The sequence below is a fragment of the Aulonocara sp. 'chitande type north' Nkhata Bay genome, linkage group LG14 (genome assembly GCF_057382095.1).
Source record: "Aulonocara sp. 'chitande type north' Nkhata Bay isolate Kocher_YH1m ecotype deep benthic linkage group LG14, A_spYH_male_GT1.1, whole genome shotgun sequence".
Classification (NCBI taxonomy): Eukaryota; Metazoa; Chordata; class Actinopteri; order Cichliformes; family Cichlidae; genus Aulonocara; species Aulonocara sp. 'chitande type north' Nkhata Bay.
In genome coordinates this window covers 22480857-22503517 of record NC_141357.1, presented here as the reverse complement: position 1 = coordinate 22503517, position 22661 = coordinate 22480857, and the positions used below count along the sequence as shown (strand labels likewise).

The 22661-nt window shown below is 40.7% G+C and overlaps 2 protein-coding genes across 4 annotated transcripts in view; both read left to right on the top strand.

Moving 5' to 3' along the window:
• The window catches only part of rsrc1 (arginine/serine-rich coiled-coil 1), a 121812-nt gene extending 111261 nt beyond the window's left edge, over positions 1–10551 (top strand). For both annotated transcript variants that reach the window (XM_086261574.1, XM_086261575.1), the window contains exons 8-10: positions 4890–4996; positions 7044–7151; positions 10230–10551. In XM_086261574.1, the coding sequence (XP_086117700.1) occupies positions 4890–4996; positions 7044–7151; positions 10230–10322 (308 nt within the window). In that variant the 3' untranslated portion in view covers positions 10323–10551. The remainder of the gene's footprint in view (positions 1–4889; positions 4997–7043; positions 7152–10229) is intronic.
• Positions 10552–12002: 1451 nt separating this feature from the next.
• mlf1 (myeloid leukemia factor 1) lies at positions 12003–21607 on the top strand. Of its 2 annotated transcripts, none has more exons than XM_086261578.1 (8): positions 12003–12266; positions 12993–13203; positions 17113–17157; positions 18325–18408; positions 18666–18788; positions 19004–19163; positions 21247–21385; positions 21511–21607. In XM_086261578.1, the coding sequence occupies exons 2-8, from the start codon at positions 13069–13071 to the stop codon at positions 21551–21553; spliced, it is 729 nt and encodes a 242-aa protein (XP_086117704.1). In that variant the 5' UTR covers positions 12003–12266; positions 12993–13068; the 3' UTR covers positions 21554–21607. The 2 variants fall into 2 exon arrangements, with proteins under 2 accessions (XP_086117704.1, XP_086117702.1); XM_086261576.1 differs by having other exon boundaries at positions 12005–12266; positions 13041–13203.
• Positions 21608–22661: the final 1054 nt, after the last annotated feature.

The window sequence follows — 22661 nt, the reverse complement described above, 5'->3', positions numbered from 1 at the left end:
TCAACAAATTCACACAAAGGATGTTGCTGATCTATTTTTGTCATTTCTCATTATCCTCATTTCCACGCTTTCTCGCTTTCAGTATGTCTCTTCATTTCTCTTATTCTGTCTTTCTTTTCTGTCCTCCTCACTCATAGAGTTCTCTTTTTTTTTTTTTGGTGCCTTAAGCTGCAGGGTATTAGTTATGCAAATATTGACGTGCAGCTTTGGCCTGCTAGCTATCAATTGAAATCAGCAAATCGATGGGTCTAATAGCTGCTCATTAGCCACTTGATACATTTCCAGGGCTAACATAAGAACCTGTCAGTGTTCTGTAATCGATACAGTCTAAAAGTATTACCCAACCAAGGCCCACACAGGACACCTTTTTTTAATAACCTAAGCTGCTTGTTTTGCTTTCAATCCGTAAGTAAAACAATAGGTCTGAGTCTGTGCTTCTGGTCCCGAGCAGGACAGGACAAAATATCTCATTAGCAGCAACACCAATATCCACATCCGCAAAGCAAAACGTCTTCCAGACAGTCAATTTGTGCCGACAATTTTAATAAGTAACCTTTTGGTTATTTATTTTTTTTCCTGTTGTTGTTATTTAGTCCAATTCCCAGTTATGCATCGGAGCAGCCTGTTGTTTGGGCCCGGAGAATCATACAGTAAAGACTTTGATGCAGCCAGGATGCTGCTGCTGAGAACAGGGCCAGACCGGAGCCCCTCTATCGCCCCCAGCACACAGCCCTGCTAAGCTTAACTCAGCTGTTTGATGCCAAGCTCGGCGAGTGTGTGCCTGTGTGCGTGCGATCATGTGTGAGTTTGCTCAGCTCAGGGGTTACATAAACAAGAGCAGTTAGCCTACAGGTAAGACCCACAGGAGACCAGCCGAGAGAGAGAGAGATGCAGCGGCAGTCTCTTACCTTGGCATTCCCTGGGTGTTGTCGCCATTGCTGGAGCTGGATATTTACTAATGATGGGTGAGATGGAAAATTACTTTAAGGAGATAGTAAACAAAGTTGCTGTGTACACACACACACACACACACACTGTCTGGATGTCCTCATACACGTGTGAGTGTGGTGCGTTAATACAGTTAAGCTGGCGGAGGCAAGCATCCGTGCATGCGTTTTTGTGCATCCCCAAATGTATCTGGGGCTGCTGAAAAGAGATGGGGAGAATGTGGGCGGATGGGGGATTGGAGGCGGAGGCTGGCAGCTGGGCATTTGGCCGCTGGTGCAGAGCTAGAGAAAGAGCGAGGAAGGGGATGATGGTGGGGGAGGGAGGGGGGGTGCAGCGGAGATAAATCATTAGAGAGCAGGTTATTGGAAATGCAGGGAGATAAAAGAGTGAAGAAGCCAGTAATTGCCTTAAAGATCAGACTACAAAGCATTACTTTGGATTTTACAAGGCCAGCCAGCAACAAAAGAGCAGTAATTTATGAGCTCAGTGTAAAAGAATAGCATAATTACATTAAAAATTAATGCTAATGAGGGCTAAAATGGGGAAGGTGGTTATTATGAAAGTTTGTATTCATCTTCCCTGGGTTGAATGATGGCTAGTGGCTTGATTAATGGCTTAATTTCTATCAATTAGCAGGCAAAAAAATCTCCACCGAGACAGGCCTAAATTGAGCATTGAATTACACATCTTTAGTGCGGTGCAGGGGGGCAGAGGAGAGAGAGGCGCATTATTGAAACCTGGGACACTGAGAGATGCTGTGATGTGCAAGCACGTTTACGTGCACATCTGAAAGTCGGGCATGGGATGCAAAAGTTGGATAAATGTTCATTCAGACGTCTTGTAGGGATTTGAGAAATAACTGTTGTGTCAAAAAATAAACCGGGATAAAATTTACTTTGTGTCAATTTGAATCTTTTTTTTTTTTTTTTGAAATGCTTTATTTTTTGATTAAATATTAAAAATTATAATCGACTTTTTTTTTTCTGGCAGATCACAAATACATGTATTGCTCGTCTCACATTATACTACCCATCATAAACACAGGAGCTCGGTTGGCCTATTGATTTTAATAAAATCATTAACCGCCTTTAATTTCCCTGCCTTATTATTCCAAAGATTTGCCGCACTTTACAACAATGCAGTTAAACAAGCATTTTGTTTTCCTTTTTATTTATTTATTTACAAAACAAGTGCTATGGTGCTTTGGCAGACACGCTAGGTCAGTCAGTTACTGGAATTAATCAGCAGCAGTAATATATTCAGCTCCACTGTTCCTGATTGACAAACAGCAGACCGAAGTCAAGTATACAAAGACAATGCTGCCATAGCCCAGGGCTTCGACTCTCATGTGGGCATGTGTTGTTGAAGAGTCCCCTCTTCTGGCAGTGAGGCGCAACTGCTGCTTAGCGCTCTCGTCTTCAAGGCTGAAGGAGATGAGCGGAAATCTGTTTCCATTTGCTGGTTTGATTTTCTCTCCCCGTCTTTGGGTCTTAATCAATGAAGTGGACAAACAGCTATTTAGAGCGAACAATAGCCTATTGATTCTGAGCCACTCATCAGCACTGCTGTCTATCTAACTAATTTCAGTAATGAGACGGTAAGTTAGTTTTCTGACTCCTAAGAGCGCCCACACACACACACACACACACACACTCGTGTGGATGTAATCATGCAAGGACACAAACGCATGCTGACATACATTGGTTTGTCACTATCCATTATTCAAATCTGCAGATGCATAAGAAAAGTTTATTGACTGATTTTTATTTCATTTCCTCGGTCAAAGTAATGGTTGGAGTGCATTTGAGAATCCAGACAGATGCCACCGAGAGATAAAGAAATAACTTAATTTAAAGCAGTGCATACTGCGCATTTAATTGTGTCTACTTTTGTTCCTTCTCCTTCCCGTCTCATTTTCTGCATCTGCTTTCTCTCTATCTGCTTTCACTTCATCCTCCTCTCATCGCTGACAGAGACGCGTTCCTAATGCGGTGACAATCGAGTCGACCTGTTAAATTAATTTGCCAGATAATGTGTCAATATTAAATATCAACTTTGACCTCTCCGAGCTGCAGAGTGCGCTCACCCAGCTAGAGTATTGATTTTTGTCTGCCTCTGAGCTTGCTAGGCCCGCACTCAAAGTCCATTATTTTGGATTTTCTCATGAAATACATATCTTTTCCCGCTGACATCTGACAAACAGCATATGGAAGTCATTTTATCTACCAATAATGTGTTTGTCAAAAAGTCTGAGCTCTTAATGGATTCCTGCAGCGCGCACGGACAGCCCAGCAACAGACGGGCCTGACAAGGAGATGCTAGCAGATATGGAGTGTGTGTATGTGTGCGGATACATGTCAGTGTAGCTGTTTGTGTGGTGATTGTTTATATAGGGCATTCATGCTCAAAGGACAATAGAGATGGGGTAATTAAAAAAAAAAAGCGAATTAATGTGCTGAATTAATTGTCGGCCAGTCACAGGCATTAGTTTTCATGCGAGCGCGCGGATGCTCGTGCAGCGAGCTGTGGTGTGATAGTGGTGTGAAGGACAGGCCACAGTCTTGAAGAGGATATTGGGCCAGTGTTCAGACTTCATCTAGCAGCCCAGTCAAGGTAATGACTATTTTTGGAGCTGCTGTGCAGTGCGTCTACGCTCGCATCTTCCCGCACAGGATGACAAGCTGATAGTCTGTCATATAGGAAGGCTTAATTCCACTTGTCACTCACTTGTCCAATTCTGGACTGCATTAAAATCAAAACCGAGTTTGTTTGAGTGCTATTATGAACTTTAATAGGGTGTGTGTGTGTGCGCACGTGTATGCGCCTGTGTATATATGTGTATGTGTTTGATAGCGTGTGATGCTTTGCTGTGAAAGCTGGAACAAATATTCATTTATTCATTAAACACCAGGGCCATGAATATCTGTTGTGACACCCTTTCTGTAGCTGCTAATGGATTGAATTAATTCCCGCTATTAGCTCCAAATGCACAAAGTGAGAGTGTGTGTGAGCGAGTGTGTAGTATGGACAGATTTATGCAAGCCACAAGTGTAAGTATGTAAGTTTGCGAACACCTATGCATGCCGAAGCACTTGTATCCCGTTCTGTGTGTGTGTGTGTTCACATTTGTGTACTTCTTTTCACGACACAGCCTACATCAGTGCTGCAGAGAAACATGGATGTCTGCTGGATTGACAGATAGAGAGATGGGAGAGTGCAGGAGAGGACGGATGGATGGGGGAGAGAGGGATGAATATTGACTGATCAGTAGAAAGATTGACAGCCAGAGAATAATAGCGGCATTCAGACTTTCTCTTTTTTTTTTTCTTCTTCTTCTTTTTTTTCCCGTCGCTAACTTTCCCGGCACACCTATTTTTGCCCTCCTACGCTACAAAGACTGCTCTCGAATTCTTGAAATGATTTTATTATCTGATATGCAGAATCCTGGTGTGTTTATATCCAAGAGTAATTTATTGAAACCCTTTGTGTCTCTTTGTTTGATTGGACAAGCCCGAGCAAAATACTTTCTGATGCATGAAAACTGTATGAAACCTAATCACATTTAGTCTCCATAATGAAATTCCATTGCAATGAGTTTGTGTTCATATTTTTGATTATTTTAGAATGCATTATCTGAGTGTAATTCACTGTCTGGCTATTATCCTGTTAGTATTTTTTTTTCCCCTGCTGGCTTTTGTAGGAACTCTTTGCCCTTGGCTAAGCCAAGGCTCCTTTTTTCATGGAGGCCAAGATTAAAATAGGGGAATATCAGATATTTGATATTGTATGTGTCAAAGGGCATTATAAAGAGCCATAGCCCAATCCACATGAAATCTGGTGCCTTTCAGAACATGACAAGGATTGGCTGACACACACGTGTGTGTCTGTGTACATGTGTGTGCGTGCTTTTGTTCATATCTTCTGTGTTACATGTGTTTCAGAGGGAACTTCTCTGGAGGAGCAAGTGCGAAGGATAAAGGACATTGAGGCCATCGAGAGTGATTCTTTTGTTCCTCAGGCTTTCAAATCATCCAGGGATGAAATAAAGGTGCGTTCTGTCTGTCTTTCTCTCCCTGCCCCTCACTGTCTCTAGCTTTTCACTCCATCTCTTATTGAATTTCCCTCTCTGCAATGCTGTGCCGTCTGTCCAGAGACAGCCCAGACCAAATCAAACATTCCCATTCAGCGCTGTTTGTTCCGACCTGAGACGGTTTCATCAGACGCTCCACTGTTCCGCCGCCTCCAAAGCGGCAGCACCCACACAAAAGCCACAGCAGGCAACAGCCATCCTCTGTCTCCCTCTCTGTTTCTTTCTCCCCCCTCTGGTTGTGCAGATGCAGACAAAACACAGAAGTCATTATTGAAATGTTCGTGTCTCCAAAGGAGCAGGAATTCGATTTGTTGGGGCTCATGGCTCTTTTGAAAAGATAGGCGACAACATGTGACAGCAAGCCTGCACAGACTTTTGTGACATAGCTTGGTGAGTCTGACAAAGGTCAAGACCCGTGTGGTTGCAATTTGAAATGGACTGAGCCAGCGTGCTCTGGCACCAGCAGGCTGCACAGGTTGCACATGCAAAGTATGCTTTCTGTTTAGAACGCCTTTCACATAAATTTACCAGGATCAATTTTAAAAGATGAACTACAATATTTTCTTTTATTTAAATTGATAAAGAAAATGTTTCTTTAATGAGTTGCGTTTTTAAGAACACTCAGGTTTTAGTTGTATTTTAGTTCAAGTTTAAACCAGCTCTTCTTTTGGGGCAATTTTGAGTCAAGTATTACTGATAGATCTTAATAATTCATATTATTTATGTGTATTTTGGCTATATATATATACTGTTCTTTTAAATACACAGATAATTGACCCATTTAAACTATGTTGTCCCAAAATCTCCAAATATGTTTGCCCATAATTGAAATGTATTTCGGCATATCTTCGCTCCCTCTTGTGAAGTGGATTTGGTATTTATAGTAGTGTATCTGTGAGTGGAGTTTATTAATGGTATATAATTAACTGTTAATGAGGAGAACCCAGTGAAACCTTAAACATCTGGTCCCGTAGCTCATAAGAAATATTTCTCCCCTTTTAAGCAAGTTTCATTGAGTAAAAAATGTGAATTCAGCATATTGTTCCCGGGAAAATATAATGACTGCTTTTACTATCAGATATTTGGCACAGCATGGTGCTTATTAATCGGCATGTTTTAGATCTCGCTTGGATTTGTTTATCCTGCCAAATTATTGTGAAATGGATCTTTCCAGCTGAGTAATCCTTTGCTCTGAGACTGGTATTAGAAGTGTTTGAAACATGAATGGACTTTGCAACGCAAACATTTTGACATGTCATCTTAACAACAAGGACAATAGCTTTAAGTAAATGGATAGTCACATTTCCTTCTATCAGCTTTGACTGTACAGATGAAAATCTAGTAGAGACCCTTCGTCCTAATACGTGTACGTTACGTGTCTGTAACTGCAACAACATTAACAACATGCGTGTGTTGTTGCTGTTTGACCGGCCAGGCTCACCTGTCACAAAGCTGTGTTTTAATATTTTTATATTTCCAGATTTTAGACTTCAGTAATCACCAGCGCAAAAAGAGCTTAATAGACCTATGTGGACTTGTCTTTCTGCTTATTTGATGCCTCACACAAGACACAAGCTGGCTGACATCCTCGGATGAATATATAAGATATCACACTGCCTTATTACATGCACAGATAAATGTATTGCATTCAGGATACAAGCTGATGCTTATCAGTACTCTGCTTTCCTCAGATATACTGCATTAGGCCAGGGTTTCACTGCCATCTGCTGGAGAAGTGACATATTGCATTTAATGATTGTTTTCTATCACACAATTGTGCATATATAGTCTGTACATGTTCTGTATATTCAAATCTATATAGTGTTTTTTTTTTACATTGTTTGTAGGAATCCTGAAACTGCAGTTGTGAAAGTTTTTGTTTTAGTCCTCTGGACCTTTCTGGAACTTTTGTAATTCATTGAACTTTTTTTTTGTACACTCAGGCAAGTCTCTGTGCTCATTTTAAATTTTGTATGTGCGCTTTTGTGTATTCCTGTGAGTACAGACTGAGCTGCCTGAGGTGAAGCAGGAGCCAGAGAGGGCATATTCGCAGGACGTCACACTTCCCACATCAATAGTATACAGCGACACTGACACGCTTGCTCATCCAAGTGTAAGTTCTCACCAGGCAAACCCTTCTGCTGTTTTCCTCTGCTACAGTATGACCCACAAGCTGTCGTTCTTCTCCATAAAAGCCAACTTTTTAACAGCCTCCGAGCCAGTGAGGAGTTTCTAATCCTGAGGCATCGCTGAAGTTGATCTTGTCATTTGTGTCGCTTGAATTTATCGATTTGTGGACAAACTTTGTAAAGTTTTTATGTTAAAAATGCTGCTGCTGTCATCACCACTAGATACACCACTCCTGCATATAGCAAGCAGGACACTGTGCTACAGCAGTTTAGTGCCGCCTTACATCACCACCTCCTCCTCTTCTGCCGACCAACGATGAAAAACGAGAAGGAAAACTTTAAACTCCAATAACGCTCCCTGGGGCTTCCCAGTCATCTATCTCCACTGGGGAAACTAAGTTATGTTCTGATGTATGCAGATAACCCCCGTCACACACACACACACCATCTTACATACACACACAGTGCCCCCCAGCCAAATCCGCACACATACACACCCTTAGACAGGCTGATGTATGGTAGCAATATGCCCCAGGCGGGCCCCAGCCCCTGCTCCAGCTCCAGCTCTACTTCCAATTAGAACAGATGAGTCCCATTAGCCCAGCTCAGATACTGTCATCCCACACACACAGCCTCATTAGCACCGTGACACCAGCGCAGGGCCGACAGACAAGAACTCACTGGTGCTGAATCTAACACGGAGCCAACATGCAGTGCAGCTGTAAGCAGCGTAGGTTAGGAATGAAGGATTGGCATGCCCGGGGTTTGCGCTGCAATCTGCATAATAATGGACACATCACCACATAGATGTACAGTATGTACACATAGTCAGCATGTCAACATTATCTCTCACCCTCACACAAACACATGCAGTGAATATAGAAATGATCTTCCAATTTTCCCCCTGTGTCTCAGCGCCTTGCTTCACAGCCTCGCAGTCATTATGTTACTTTGTAATAAACAGATGCCTTCATTCATCAGGCACTTGCAGCAGCAGTTTTTATACCCCACTTGCAATCAATATCATTACTGCTGGTGAAGCACTGAGGTGAATGCAAGTCGCATGCGTTGGTCTTTTCTATAACCAGGCTTTTACATCCACCTAGGCCTATGGGACAAGAAGAGAGTTACATGTTTTTTTTTTAAGGTTTTCCTTATGTGCATTTAGGGCTGAGTAGATAGAAAAGGACTGATAAGATGTGTAAGGTGCCCAAGACTTCACTTGTATTTCAGCATCATTAATCTGTCCTCATGGGTCTCAGCGAGCAGCACAGACTACTCCATGTCGTGCTCTCTTACTTACAGGGAAACTTAACTGATTTACTTCTGATTTATTTTCATTCAGGATGTAGAGTCACCTGGAGCTGGTGACTATGTTATGATTGATCAATGGATTCTGGATTCTGTGGTGGCCAATCCATGTGTGAAAATTATTTCATGCATGACTTCACTAAATTCAGGTTTTCAGCTGATCTCGTTTTATTTGGATGCGCGATGCTGCTCTATCCAGATCTAACCAACTGGAACAACCCCCGATCATAACACTGCCCCCTACAGGCATGTACAGTAGCCATGAGGCATGCTATTTCTCTCCTTACCCCATGCACCCACCAATCTGGAAGCAGGAACATCTGGACTCATCCAACCATGTGACCTTTTTCTTTGCTGCAGAATCCAATCTTTATGCTTCATACCAAATCAAAGTCTTAGCCTCACTGATAAGCGTGGGTTTTTTTAATACCACACAGCTGTTTAGTGAGTTTTCTTCACATGGCGTCTGTGGAAAAGTACTTACCTTCACCATTAAACATAGCTTTCTCAGATCATTAGATTTTTTTAATGACTACATTTATTCTTTGAACAAGATAGTGAACAAGGTCATAACACAATTTTAGTAGTTTGGCATGTATCATGAGATTTTTCAGTGTATGCTAGTGTCTTCCAACATGGTTGTTTAAGAGTGTTTAAAGTTCCTTCCTGCTTTCTTAGCTAAATCCAGGTGGAAGCTTTTTTGGCTAGATGTTGCATGTTGCAGTAGCCATAAAATATAACTTTTTTCTTTTTTTTTAATTAAGCATATTTAGCTACATGGCAATGTGTTTCTTTTTTGTAGGGCTCTACATATTAGATATTAAATATTAGATTAGATACATAGACATATTTTGTGCCAGAAAAAAGCCGAATCAGGCCCAATCTCTTCTGTGCTTTAATCTGGATCTCAGCACAGCTGGGAGCATTTGCTCCGCAGACATCAGTGATCTTTAAGGAATGAGGCAACTTAAAAGATCGGAGATGTACTAGGACGCTAATCCATGTAGTGGCTTAAAAACAACTAATGAAAACTTCAAATTGATTTGAAAACTGACTGGCAGTCAGTGTAGGGATGCTAGTATAGGAGATAGTCAGTTAATTACCGCGCTGCAGTGTTTTGGACCAGCTGTACTTGGCTAACCAACAGCAAACTGACACCTGAATAAAGAAGAGTACAATAATCGAGTCGAGACAAAATAAAGGCATGGGTAGTTCTCTCAAACAGAGGAATGGCTTCACTTTTGCAATGTAGTCTTAGATAAAACAAGCTATCTTTAATAACAGCATGTCAGGGTCAGTTCAAATAAATCCACTGCCACATATTTCGTACACTGGATTATGTGATCATTGAGAGGGATTGCTTCCATATCACTTTTCTTTTTTTAAAGATGCTGCTTTAATATAGGTTTAACTCTTAAATATCTGTGTATTTGATGGATTGTTCAAATCAAATTTTTAAAGAAAAGATTGTGTGGTTTTTATTTCTCAGGTGTGAGAATTTTCATTACAGAAATCAAAATCAAACTGTTTTGTGCTGTTTCCGTTTGGTCATAGTTATTGAGGATTTCAATTTCTTATTATCAGATAAAAAAAATTTTTTTTTATTCTACTGTGATTTCTTCTCAATCATAGTGACTTGGTACACTAACAAAATCAAAGAAAATGATTGTATGGTTTCATAGCAGTCCATAGTACAGATGTGCCTTTTGTCTTTGTGTTTACTAACATATCCTCTCGTTGTTGGTCTGCAGTTGTTTTTGGACAAGGAGAAGGCTGAGGAGCTGTGGCTGCTAAGGCTGATCTCGCTGCGACAGGAGAGGCTGATGGGAAGCCCTGTGCCCTGAGCAGCATCGGTGACCCGAGAAGTCTTTCCTGTTCCCAGGACAGTTTCAGTCTGTGTTTGAACCTCATTCATGTAGTCATGTTTGGTGTTATTTTCTTTTAGCACCTGTCATATTTTCTCATGTTTCAGGACATCACAATATGTTTTTATCCCCCTTCCTCTAATTTCTCTTAGTAATTATACAGACTAGTGAAACTTTGTACAAATAAACATTTTTTGGTTTCAATGTGTGCTGTTTGTGTGTGTTTTTGTTAAGATCGGCATTTTTCTTTTGTTTTTACACATTTCATATTTAATGAAGGGAAATCTTACTGTCAGTTAAGGTCCAAGCTTTAACTACCTTAACTGAGGTCCAGGCTCTGGAGAGGCCAAACTATGGCTGTTTGTGTTTGTGTGTCTGGTTTGGGGTTTTTTTTGTTTGTTTTTTCCCTATCCAGATATGCTTTTACTGCACTGGTATTGTGTTTTGGATCATTGTTATTCTGAAAAATCACACTGTTGCCAGTCAGGTGCTTTCCACATGTTATTTCAGCATCAATCAAAAATTTTCCATCAACTTTTTGCAATATCTCCAACACCACCGGCTGAAATGCAGCTCCACACAATGACAGCACCACACAATGACAGCACCACCATGTTTTGCAGATGGCTGTAGATACTTACTGTCTTTGCTGAGTCATTTATGTGTACCACTGGACCCAACTGGTTCATCCCTTGAGTTAGGTACCTGACTGAAAGTAAGTGGGAAAAGCAGCTAACACCCAAAGGAAAACTTTGAGAGAGCATCTGAAAGCACGAAGAACTACTGATCAAGACCACTTAAAAAAAATCCAAGGAAGCCTGGAGCCTTGGAAGTAAAATAAAAAGAAGTGACAGGTGAGCTACACAGTGCTCTGTGTGTTTGTGCAAATGAAAGCTGTCTTGTGCTTTTGTGTGAATGAAGTAGAATTGGACGTGACATGAAAGAAACAACACAAACTTTGACATTTTGCATTTTATTTGTAAGGCTCCAAATTACACCATGGAGCGTTGTATAAGAATGAAACGGATGACTTCTCATCTGCCTAGGGCCTAAATATATATATAGATAACACACACATATATATATCAGATGTGTGCTTCTTAGTTATTTATGTTTGTGTTTGTTTTTAGTGCTGTATCCATGTTTCAGCAAGATTGGATCCAAGTCAGAGCTGAGTCTACACTCAGGTCTATTTGTGGAACTGCCAGATGGTTATCTATATTGCTTCTAGGATGCACTGTGTCACTCAAGCACTCTCGAAATAGTGAGTGTTGCGATGAAATAATAAATAAGAATGTGTGATTAACTAAGCGACAAAATTAAGCTTGCCTGTGTGGGCGCTTGCATGGGGTTAAGTGCAACTTTTACTTGTGTGCATGGCCTCCTGGCATGTTCTGGGATAGGGTTACTGTTTAAACAGAGCCACTCTTACAAATGTCTTCCAAGAATCACTCCAGCAAATGCTCCAGAGAGTTCCCTCATGTCACCGATATGTCTACTTTTTTTTGTTATTTAGTGGCATAGCTTACTGTATGAATGTAACAGCTCCTTGTCTGAATAAGTCTGATAAACACACTTCAACTTTTTGCAGCAACGTACATGAACAGGACAAGAAACTTCAGTTTTCCAAGAAATTTCGAGAGTTGCGTTGCCATAGCAGCCAGCCACAACAGACAGCGCGCGGACCCCATGATGAACCCGCCAATTCGAGGGACGGATTCGTACCACGTGGTCTGCCGTCAGCGCGACTTTGTTTTTAACATCAGGTTGCCTGTCATCGCCTCTATAGTAACGATACCGAGGCTGAGCGGCGAGCTCCGGACACCTGTGGCGGATTTTTTCTAGAAGAACTTTACCGCTTCGAAAACACCTGAAAATGTTCAACAGCAGTCTCAGGGAGTTTGATGAAGATCCGTTCGCCTCGTGAGTAACTGAACCAGTGTGTTAAATTTTTCTTAAGAGCTGTCACTGTTCAAATCTGTTGGGTTTTCAGTTTGGAAGTCTTGCTAAATCTTCATTCGTGTATGTATTTGTCAATTTATCACGCGGATGAACAGCAGTGGGAATATTGTTTTTATTAAAATCTGTCATTGGCACATTAGACCTAACTAAATTGACTGTGTTCTCTGTTGTTCGGTTAATTAGATGTGCAATATACAAGACAATAACAGCCTGATAGTTTTCCTTGACTTAGTCGTGTTACTGCAATTTTGCACCGAGCACAGTAACTGTGATATGATACAGTTTTTAATAAGTTTAAGTTGTTATAGTTGGTTTTAATGTGAACCCCTTTACTTGTTAAAAATAAATACAAGGGCGTTACTTTGTGTCCATATTTGTTTTTGATGCAGCTTTCTATCATTATAAGGACGAGCCAGTGCAGTTTGCAGAAAGTGTAGTATAGTGTCTACACTGGCACTGTGCTATCACTTAGTTAGGGCAGCCACACTTGACCCGACTTCTAAGGCAAGTGTTAAAGGTGGCTAAAATTATATTAGGAGTCCTTCATATTTCAGTGTGTTGTCTTCAGTAAAGACTTTGTCTATAATGTGTTTCAAGCTCATGTAACTAAAAGATGTAAGTCATTCTGACATGTAAACATAAATCTTTTTTTATTTCTGTTTTTTCTTTTCCTTTTCTTTTCCTTAGCGAATATTGAGACACACTTTGTCTTTACTACTTCTTCCTTTCCCACAGGGATCCTTTCCGTGCACATAGGGAGCATATGCGGCAGATGATGCGTAGCTTCTCCGAGCCTTTCGGTGGGGCCCTTATGCCAAGTCTAATGGATGGGAGAAACCGTGGCCACGAGATGGTAGAACATCCCAGTTCATCCCATCCACTGAGAAACGAACACAGGGTGAGAACGTGTTTCGTCAACTTGTAAACTCAGCTAACATGTAATAGACACCACCAGTTTAGCTCTACAAGGGAAATGAATGAAGCCTCTGCTTAAGTGTAACACTTATGATCTGTGAGTTTATAACCACAGATGGTTGGTATTTTGAGTTTACTAAGGCTATACTGGAAGCCTGCCACTGGCACCTCTCACTGGGTGAGAGTCCATGTGAGTCTTTGGTTTTGGGAAAGGGCAACCCCCTTGGCCTCTCAGGACAGTTATATCTAGCCCTGAAGAGCCCTATTTATAGTGCATTGTTCCACTGACACACTGCTTTCTTGCAAAAACATGCACAGTCTTAAAGCTTGAAAACTCCAAGGCATATGACCCCAAAGAACTCTGCTTTTCTCTGCTGAAGATAAGTGTTTATTTAGATATTACTTTAGCTGGTCTGTCATCATTAAATGCAATGCTATCCCAATAATAGCATTGCATTTAATTAGCAATTGCATGCAATAATCTTTTATTGCATGCAATTTGTCTTATACCCTGAGCTTAAGGCCATGGCTTTGCAACATATTTCCTCAAGATATGATGGTTAGACAGTATTCATTGACCAGATGACCGGAACTTTTTGATGTTAACTGTCCTCGATGTAATGAAATAACGAGTAGATAGGCCAAGGGTTAGTTTAGACCTGCTACTGCACCCGTTAACCTTTTCCAAATCGCCCCTCCACTGCCTGCTTTTAGTCAAACTTAGTTCCCGTCACCTGCTTTGATCCCACTACCTCATGAGAGCCTGTATTTATATCTTTGATAATGACTTACATCAGAAGCCTGCCCTGAATCGCCAGCTGTCTGCTTTCTCTTTATTAGCACCATACCTTTAACTAGCTAATGCCAGCTGAGAGGGAAGCTCTTACTACTTGTCTAATGAGAGTGGGAGAGGAAGTCTGCCACAACTATCTGCACGCACAGCCTATAGACCACCTTGAGCTTAAAACACTGAAAAGACAGAACCACCAGGTGATCTAGGTTTCCTTCAAGCAGTGGAGGCACTGCAGGGGGTCATGGATACAAGGCAAATCCTAGAAAGTGGGACTGACGGATTGCTCTGAACTGCTTCACCCTCTTGTTTAAAGCATCAGCCTGCAGAATAAATAGGAGAGAGGTAAGGTGAGCGGAGGTGTGGTTCTCTACAGAGTGGCTGCTTCACCAGATCTGAGTCAATCTTAGTTAGGTTGGTCAGGGGCCTTGTTAGAGCTGTGCAGTTCAGGGAAAAAACACCCACTCATAACTTACAAATCCCAGGAATTTAGGTCTTTTAAAAACCTTTCTTTTCTTTTTTTCTTTTTTTTTAATCAGACTTTTTTTTTAAATGTCCCAGTGACTACTGGAGTTAACTTTAACTTTGGATAATGCTTCCCATCATGCACCATGTCATGTTTCTCCCAGCATTTGCTTGGAATCCTACCATCATCCAGATATGTGCAGTGTATGCTGCATGTGGATACAACACATCATGGAGACCCAGAAAATTTAGAAGGGAGTACCACAAAATGACAGACTAAAGAAGCGGCTTTCAGCTTGTACTCTGCTGAGATGTCAAATCTGACAGTGTTCCAAACACAGGGTTTTGAAAACCCTAACTGGTCCAGGAGCTCATCAGCCTGGGGCACTGAATAAACATCGAACGGTGGATCTTCATTCACCCTGTTATAGTCTACACATAACAGAACAGACACTTCCTCCTTCAAGTCAAGGACAAGAAAGGGGCTACACTGAAAGCTGTTGTGCTGCTCTGTTGTTTCCTCTAACAGCAAATCTGGTTTACAGAAACCTGTTGTGTTAGCGTTCTCTTACACTGTTTTGTTAAAACAACAATCAGAAGACCTACTGTGTGGTAAGACATATGAAATTAAGTCTCTGCTTTGCCTCATTTATCTGAAGATAAGGAGAAATGCCACCCAAGAGTGGTCTGAAGCTGTGCAGCTGTGTTATTGTCTTTGCAGTGGCTTGTATGTACAGATGTCACGGACACTCGGCTTATTCATTGTTGCTCTTTTCATCCATCTGTTTGGCAGAATGTGCCTTGGCAATGGTGCTGCAATTAGCGGCTGCACGACAGACAGCTCACTCGCTCCCTCTAACTGTTCTCCAATGTCACAGGCACAAATGTGCACGCAAAAATACATCAATAAAACATCTTCACAAGCATAATTACGCACAGTCGCAGCTTACAGAGTAACATGGATGCAATGGCACACACACACTGACAACATAAATGCTGGAAGGCTTGTACTTCTTGTATTCGCTTACCAAGCATTAGATTCTCAGCAGGACAGTAAGTCCTGCCTTACCTTCCATGGCTGCTTTGAGTATTCACATTTCTCTGTCGCTTGCCAATATCAACCACCGGGTTTATATTACATTTCAAAACATGTCTTCATAAAGGCATTTGTTTACAAAAGTATCACTGACAATCAAGCCTCACTGTAATTCTACAGTTGGTTCTGTTTAGTTAGGGTTACAAAGGTGTGAGCTCTTTTTTTTGTTGCTGATTAATATTCTGTTTACACTGAATAAAAAAATCTATAAAAATGTAGAAAGTTGGCTTTATTCGCCTATTAATGTTAGTCACCTGACTCAGTGCCTCTTTACCTTCTCTGTAGTCGTTTAGCTCTGAGAGAACAAATTTAACAAAAAACTTTCTGGTGATTTATCACTTCTTTGGTTCCTGCAGCCTGCCTCGGGATGCAAAGTTGTAGGTTTAATATCAAACTGACAGACAGAAAAGATCAATTTTCAGCTATCCACCAGCCAAAAATAATGTGTAACATGTAGACCACATTATTTTTCACCCTCAGTCTCTCCTCTGCTCAACCCTGGTCTAAATATAATGCTGGCAGATATGTAACTGGCATTTATTAGTTCACAGATGCCACTGTGGGATAAAAATGGCTGTGAGGGCCTCATAGATACGGGTCAGGAGCATTTTACATCAGCTTGACCTTTGAAAAGAGCTGAGAGAGCAGCCTTGGACTCTGGGACCGCTGTGAGATTCCTGTCCTCAGTGGTCCACCCTGCCCACTGAAGCCTTCCTAGAATGAATGAAGCTCAGTTTCAGTGTTCAAGCCACACTAATCTCTGGCAATGCGACCCAATTACACTTGGAACACAAGTCACTCAACACCCCACTGATCACGCACAATACCACTGTGCATCACACTCACTGAAAATCCATTGGCACACATCATGATGGCAGTTGAGATGTTTATCCAGGGTCAAAGGGTCACAAACACCTGTGATTTTGGCCGAGGGAACACAGACTCTGAATGAAGCCTGCAGGCCGGCCCCTCCTGGTTTCTCACTCCTTTCACTTCCAGAAGATTCAAGGCCTTGAACGCCTGTGCTTTGAGCTATGTGGGGAGTTGTGTGTGACTGTGTCAAAGGCTTACATACTGATGTATGAAAATCTAACAGCTACTGGCAATAACCACAGCAAACACAGAAAGTCTACAGTTTTTGTATGTAGCAACATATCACTGAGCTAGAACATGTATGTACAGTTGTTGTCCAAAGTTTACACACACTCATCATGGGCATCAATGTCATGCTAATTTGAGGCTTTTAATGATTTGTTTGAACTGGGTTTTTTTTCCAGGGTAAAATGATTGCACAGCATACAGATTTTCTCTAACCCACATTGAGTCAAAAGGAAGCATATAGGCTCAAATAAATACATACACCAATCATTTAATGAGTAGTGCTAAAGGTTCTACAATGTCATTCAACGTGATGAGGGCAAGTACATGTGAACTTATGATCACAAGTGTATAATGCAGACATTTTTACTATTACTGTTCCAAATTATTCAAATATTGTGTGTGAAGTTGTGTTGCTAAACTGGTGTTGTTTGACTCCCCAGGATATGAGCCGGTCGTTGTTGCCATTTGGTGGGATTGACAATACGGTCAGTAGAGTTCTCTTTTGTTCATTAAAACTCATGTGACTTTCTCATATATAGGCTATGTGTGTGCTCCTAAGTCTGTAACTAGTTCTGTCCACTACTGTTTGTCCAGGAACCAGCACTCATCGACCATTTCTTCTGATCCATTTATATGCCACTACTCCATGCTATAAACTTCTGCCAACTCTCTGCAAAAATGTCTTGTCCATGTCTCTCTGTGCTCTCCTTTTTTCTCTTCTGTTTCCCCTTACCCTGTAACCAGTTGTAATGGATGGTTCCTCACAGTCCCATAAACCCTGAGTATTTCCTCATAACATATTGTTTGGGGTTTTTCCCTAATGTTGTAAAACTGAATTGAACTCCAAATTTAAACTATCAAATTACTCTTTCAAGGCTTTAACACTTTAAAGTCAAAGTTAATCATGAAATGGTGTTTGGGAGATGATTAGTAACATAAATATTATTGTGGTGCTAGATTACACCCAAACACATACATTACTTGTAACAATACTCAGAATACATGAAGACAGAGTCTATTTTAAACTTCTGAAAAAAATACAATGAATAATTCCTATGAAAACTCTGTGACCAGTATGTGGAATGACTGGCGGGTTGCTTTAGTAGTTTTACATAATCTAGTTTATAATGGTCTCAACTATGGCATCATCATCGCTGTTTGGCACAATTAAGATTATGTCTAGCTAATAGTAGTTTAAAAAATGTGATTGGTCTTTGTCTTACTCTGAGAAGTTATGAGGATGTAACCATAGTGGTTTGCAGTTTCTGAAGTATAAGGCTGATGATGCATCTGTTTCTGTAAGATCTGGGTCCATTTAATTAGGGGAAAACCCAGCTTGACAAAAGCAGCACAGAAACATTTGAAGTTATCCATTTTTAATATCTCTATGCAAGGAAAATCCAGATCAAGGAATCCTCTGCTGTACTTGCTTAAACTTTAGTCACGAATGCCAGGAGGTAACGTGATACAGTATTGTGAAGTGATAAAATGTGTCCCGGGCAGCAACTGTGTAAGATACATGTACGGACTTCACTGTGCTAAATGTATGTTTGTACGCATGCTGCGGCTGTTTATGAGCTGAAAATGTTTTGTGACCCATGTGAGGCCAGCCGTCAAATGACTGTTATTATTTTCCCATTGTGTCTGTGCAGGACTTGATGAGAAACCCTTTCGGTGTGTTTGACAACATGATGGCCAGCATGAGAAGTAGGATGGAGGGAATGCACAGAAACCTTGTGAGTTTACGTTCAGCCTGTTTCTCTTGGCAGTTTCTTCTTGTTAAAAGGAGTTTTTCCTTCCCACTGTTGCCAAGTGGTTGCTAATAGTGGGTTGTCCGATTGTTGGTGTTTTCTCTCTATTAACTTACAATATAAAGTGCCTTAAAGCAAATATTGTTGTGATTTGGAACGATTTAACTAAAACTGAATTGATATTGAAAATTATGTTATACAAAAGGCGATTGCCTGACAGTATTTGTTTCTGTGTGTTTCAGGAGTCCGCAGATTCAAACACCCACTCATTTCGCTCCTCATCAGTAATGACATATTCAAAGGTTGGAAATGAGCCTCCCAAGGTCTACCAAGCAACCTCGTCAACACGCTGTGCCCCAGGAGGGGTAAGTAACCCTGTGGATGTATTACTGTACTATATTATATCAAAACTAAATGCATGTTAGTGCTGTAAGTTTCCACTTCAACATGAGAAACGTCTACACTTTGACTATCATATACTCTCAATATGAGCTTGTTTTATTGGTATTATTACAGCTTTCCTTGTAACTCCTATGTCACATGACTTTAATGATATGTGCTTATTTTTAACACGCCCCAGATCAAGGAGACCCGGCAAGCAATCAGAGACTCTGAGAGTGGTCTCGAGAAGATGAAAATCGGACACCACATCCAGGACAGGGGGCATGTTGTTGAGAAGAAATACAACAAGAAAACAGGAGAGAAGGAGTTCAACCAGGACTTTCAAAATATGGATGAATGTATGTTATAACTTTACTATTTCTGTATGTAAAGGCTGCAAAAATGTATTCTCCCTCAATTTTTTAAGCGTACCACCATAGTTTTATGGTGTGTTTGGATAAGTTGGTAACACTTTATAATACGACCCTAGACTAAGGGCGTAATTCCCCTGTAATTTAATGGAATTTCCGTGTATTTTATTTGAAATTACAATGTCATTTTACTTATACAAAAAGTTAAAAGTAGGTACACTACAGTAAGGTGGCAACAAGTCAGATTTTTACAAGAAACAAAGAAAAAACTATACACTAAGTAAATGTAAGTAATTTTGCTTAATGCATAAGTATTTTTAAGTGTTATGTAACGTCAGTTATTTTACAGGAAATGAGACATAAAATATACTTAAAGTAATTTTAGTACAGTGTAAGCAATTTTGTGTGTAATTTTATCATAATCTTTTGGAACAACAAACAACGTTACAAATTTGTAATGGAGTGGATTCATCTTGGCCCCTTACATCTTTTATGACATTACTTATACATTACTTAAAATTACTTACAATGTAATTATTTCTTTGTTTTCTTTAAAAAAAAATCTGACTTGTTGTTATTCGTGGCTCAAGAGTTGGGAGTCGCCTTGGGCGACTGTGGCTCAGGGGGTTGGGAATCGCATCTGTAACCGGAAGGTCGCCAGTTCGATCCCTGGGCTCTCTGTCCTGGTCGTTGTGTCCTTGGGCAAGACACTTTACCCTACTTGCCTACTGGTGTTGGCCAGAGGGGCCGATGGCGCGATATGGCAGCCTCGCCTCTGTCAGTCTGCCCCAGGTCAGCTGTGGCTACAACAGTAGCCGCCTCCACCAGTGTGTGAATGTGAGAGTGAATGAATAGTGGTATTGTAAAGCGCTTTGGGTGCCTTGAAAAGCGCTATATCAATCCAATCCATTATTATTATTATTTTAATCAGAAGGTTGCCGGTTCGAGCCCCGGCTCCGTCAGTCTCGGTCGTTGTGTCCTTGGGCAAGACACTTCACCCGTTGCCTACTGGTGGTGGTCAGAGGGCCCGGTGGCGCCAGTGTCCGGCAGCCTCGCCTCTGTCAGTGCGCCCCAGGGTGGCTGTGGCTACAATGTAGCTTGCCATCACCAGTGTGTGAATGTGTGTGTGAATGGGTGGGTGACTGGATGTGTAAAGCGCTTTGGGGTCCTTGGGGACTAGTAAAGCTCTATATAAATAGAGGCCATTTACCATTTATTGTGCATCTACCTTGAAGTATCTGTAGGTAAATAAAATACATTGTAATACCATATAACATACACTGAAATTCCATTTTACAGGGTAATTATGTACTTAGTTTTAGTTTTTTTCTCATTTTTAAATATTTTTATTTTAATAAATAACATGCCAACTGAGTCGTGTAAAGTCTTAAAGGGCAGGTGTGTAGGAATGGATATGTATCAGCTAAACTGGAATGCAGTGTTCATAATACTACGTAATAACAGGATTGCTTAATAAGAGCTCTTTGTGTTTACTTGGTAGATGTACAGATAAATCAAACACTTTCTGTAGGGACTTTTACATTTTAATGTTGACACAAAATCTGACCTATACCATAGACCCATCCTTCAGTCCATCCATCAATTTTCTTCTGGTATTCCAGTTCAAGGTCAGAGTTTTTCCCGAGCTGTCATAGGGTGAGAGGCAGCGTATATCCTGTGCACATCGCCCTATAGTCTCATCTAAATGATTAAAAACAGCGAAGGAGGTACACTTGATTGGTCTCAGCCTGTAACTTTACTAGATGTCATTGAATTCTACACAGCAGTTGTTTAAAGTGATCAGAACATTTCGGGTGAAGAAATGTAAACGGCTTTTACAACGCCAAATTTGAGGGCACAGAAGTCCAGGAGATGACCAGCTTGTCTTTACATTTTTAATTCAATCTGTCCTTAGTAGCGGGCGGTATTATAAAGCGTTACCAACAAGTTCCATGAAAACTTTGTTTAAAAAAAAATTCAGATAAAAATGTTATACTACTATGAAATGCCATTGTTTAGGTCTTTCTAGGCCCTGAGTCTGCCTAACACGATAATAATTCCTCACCCTCAGCTGAAGCACAGTCTTTTGATGATGAGTGGCAGCAGGAAGTGTCCAAGTTTCAGCAAACCGGGCCCATGTCTCGCTTGAACGAACCACAACCCCGTGTTGTTCACCAGGCAGCCCTCACTGGTCCTGAGCAGGACCACAGGTTGGATTATTATTGGATTATTATGTAGTGCTGCAGACAGTTGAGAAACTCCAGATCAGCATCAAATGACAAACATATGGAAGATACGTATTTAATTTTTGTCTTTGTTTTGGTGTTTCCTGCAGAGACCAACCAGGGAGCAAGGCTAAAGGAAAACAGAAAAAGTGAGAGCTCAGGGACGACGAAGCAGTGTGCAATAAAGTTGTTTGTTTTTAAACAGCATACAGTACAAACTGGTGCCCTTCTTACCCATAAACACAGTCAGACCACTGACCTGGATTTTAAAAGGTCAAGCTGTGTCTGGTTTTTCAATATTTTGGCTCAGTTACTTACGTTTCACACTACTGCTGCACATTTTCTGAAACATGCTGCACAACTATGAGAATGCTAAACATTTTTCAGCACTTAGTTTGAATCGGTGCACTATTTGCTACACATAAATGGTAAGGCGTTTGGCACTACACGAGACAAAAGAATTATTAAAAACTAGAAAATGTTTATATCTCTGGGGCATTAACGATATAGAAATGTAATGCATTGAAGTTGCAAAAGCAGTTATAGTGCACTTTGAATATGCTTGGTTTCATTATATTTTTTTTCCTTGAGGATGTAGTGATGTCATCATATTGGGGTAACACATTCAAAACGCAGTTGATTTCATCAGTTTCTCGTATTGTCTTTTTTAATATTGTCATGCAGCCAGACCGGAGAGAACATAGTGAATTACTGAGCTGTGTGGAATGCGCTAATGCACTTAGATCATACCTGTTTTGTCTGAGATTATGTCTTGTACCTGATGCGACAGATATGTACTTTATCTGCTGTAATCTTATGTAAAAAGAACTATTACCCTTCTCTTTTTATATTGTTAATTTGGTGTTGTCTCGCTTTTCATCTGATGAACTCCGTTCACAAACTGTCGACGTGTGAATTTTTCTCAGTGATTTGTGTATTTTTACGAGCTTTAACAGTGAAGAAAATGTATCAACTGAAAATAAAAGTGATAAGACTAATCTGTTGGGGTTTTTTTTTTTTTTAAGTATATACAAAGGTTATCCTCAATATTTGGAAGTCAGTCTGAATACTGAATAACATAGCATAGCCGGTGTCGAAATGAAGCCCTTGTCTCCAAGAGTGACCGGGGGTGGTATTTTTGGATCTAAGCACTTGTCAGTAGCTCAGATTGGTCTGAGATGTTACACAGCTGCAAGTGTGCCTCTCACATGTTTCTATATCAGACTGCATACATCCCAGAGCTTCAGATACAATTGGAAGA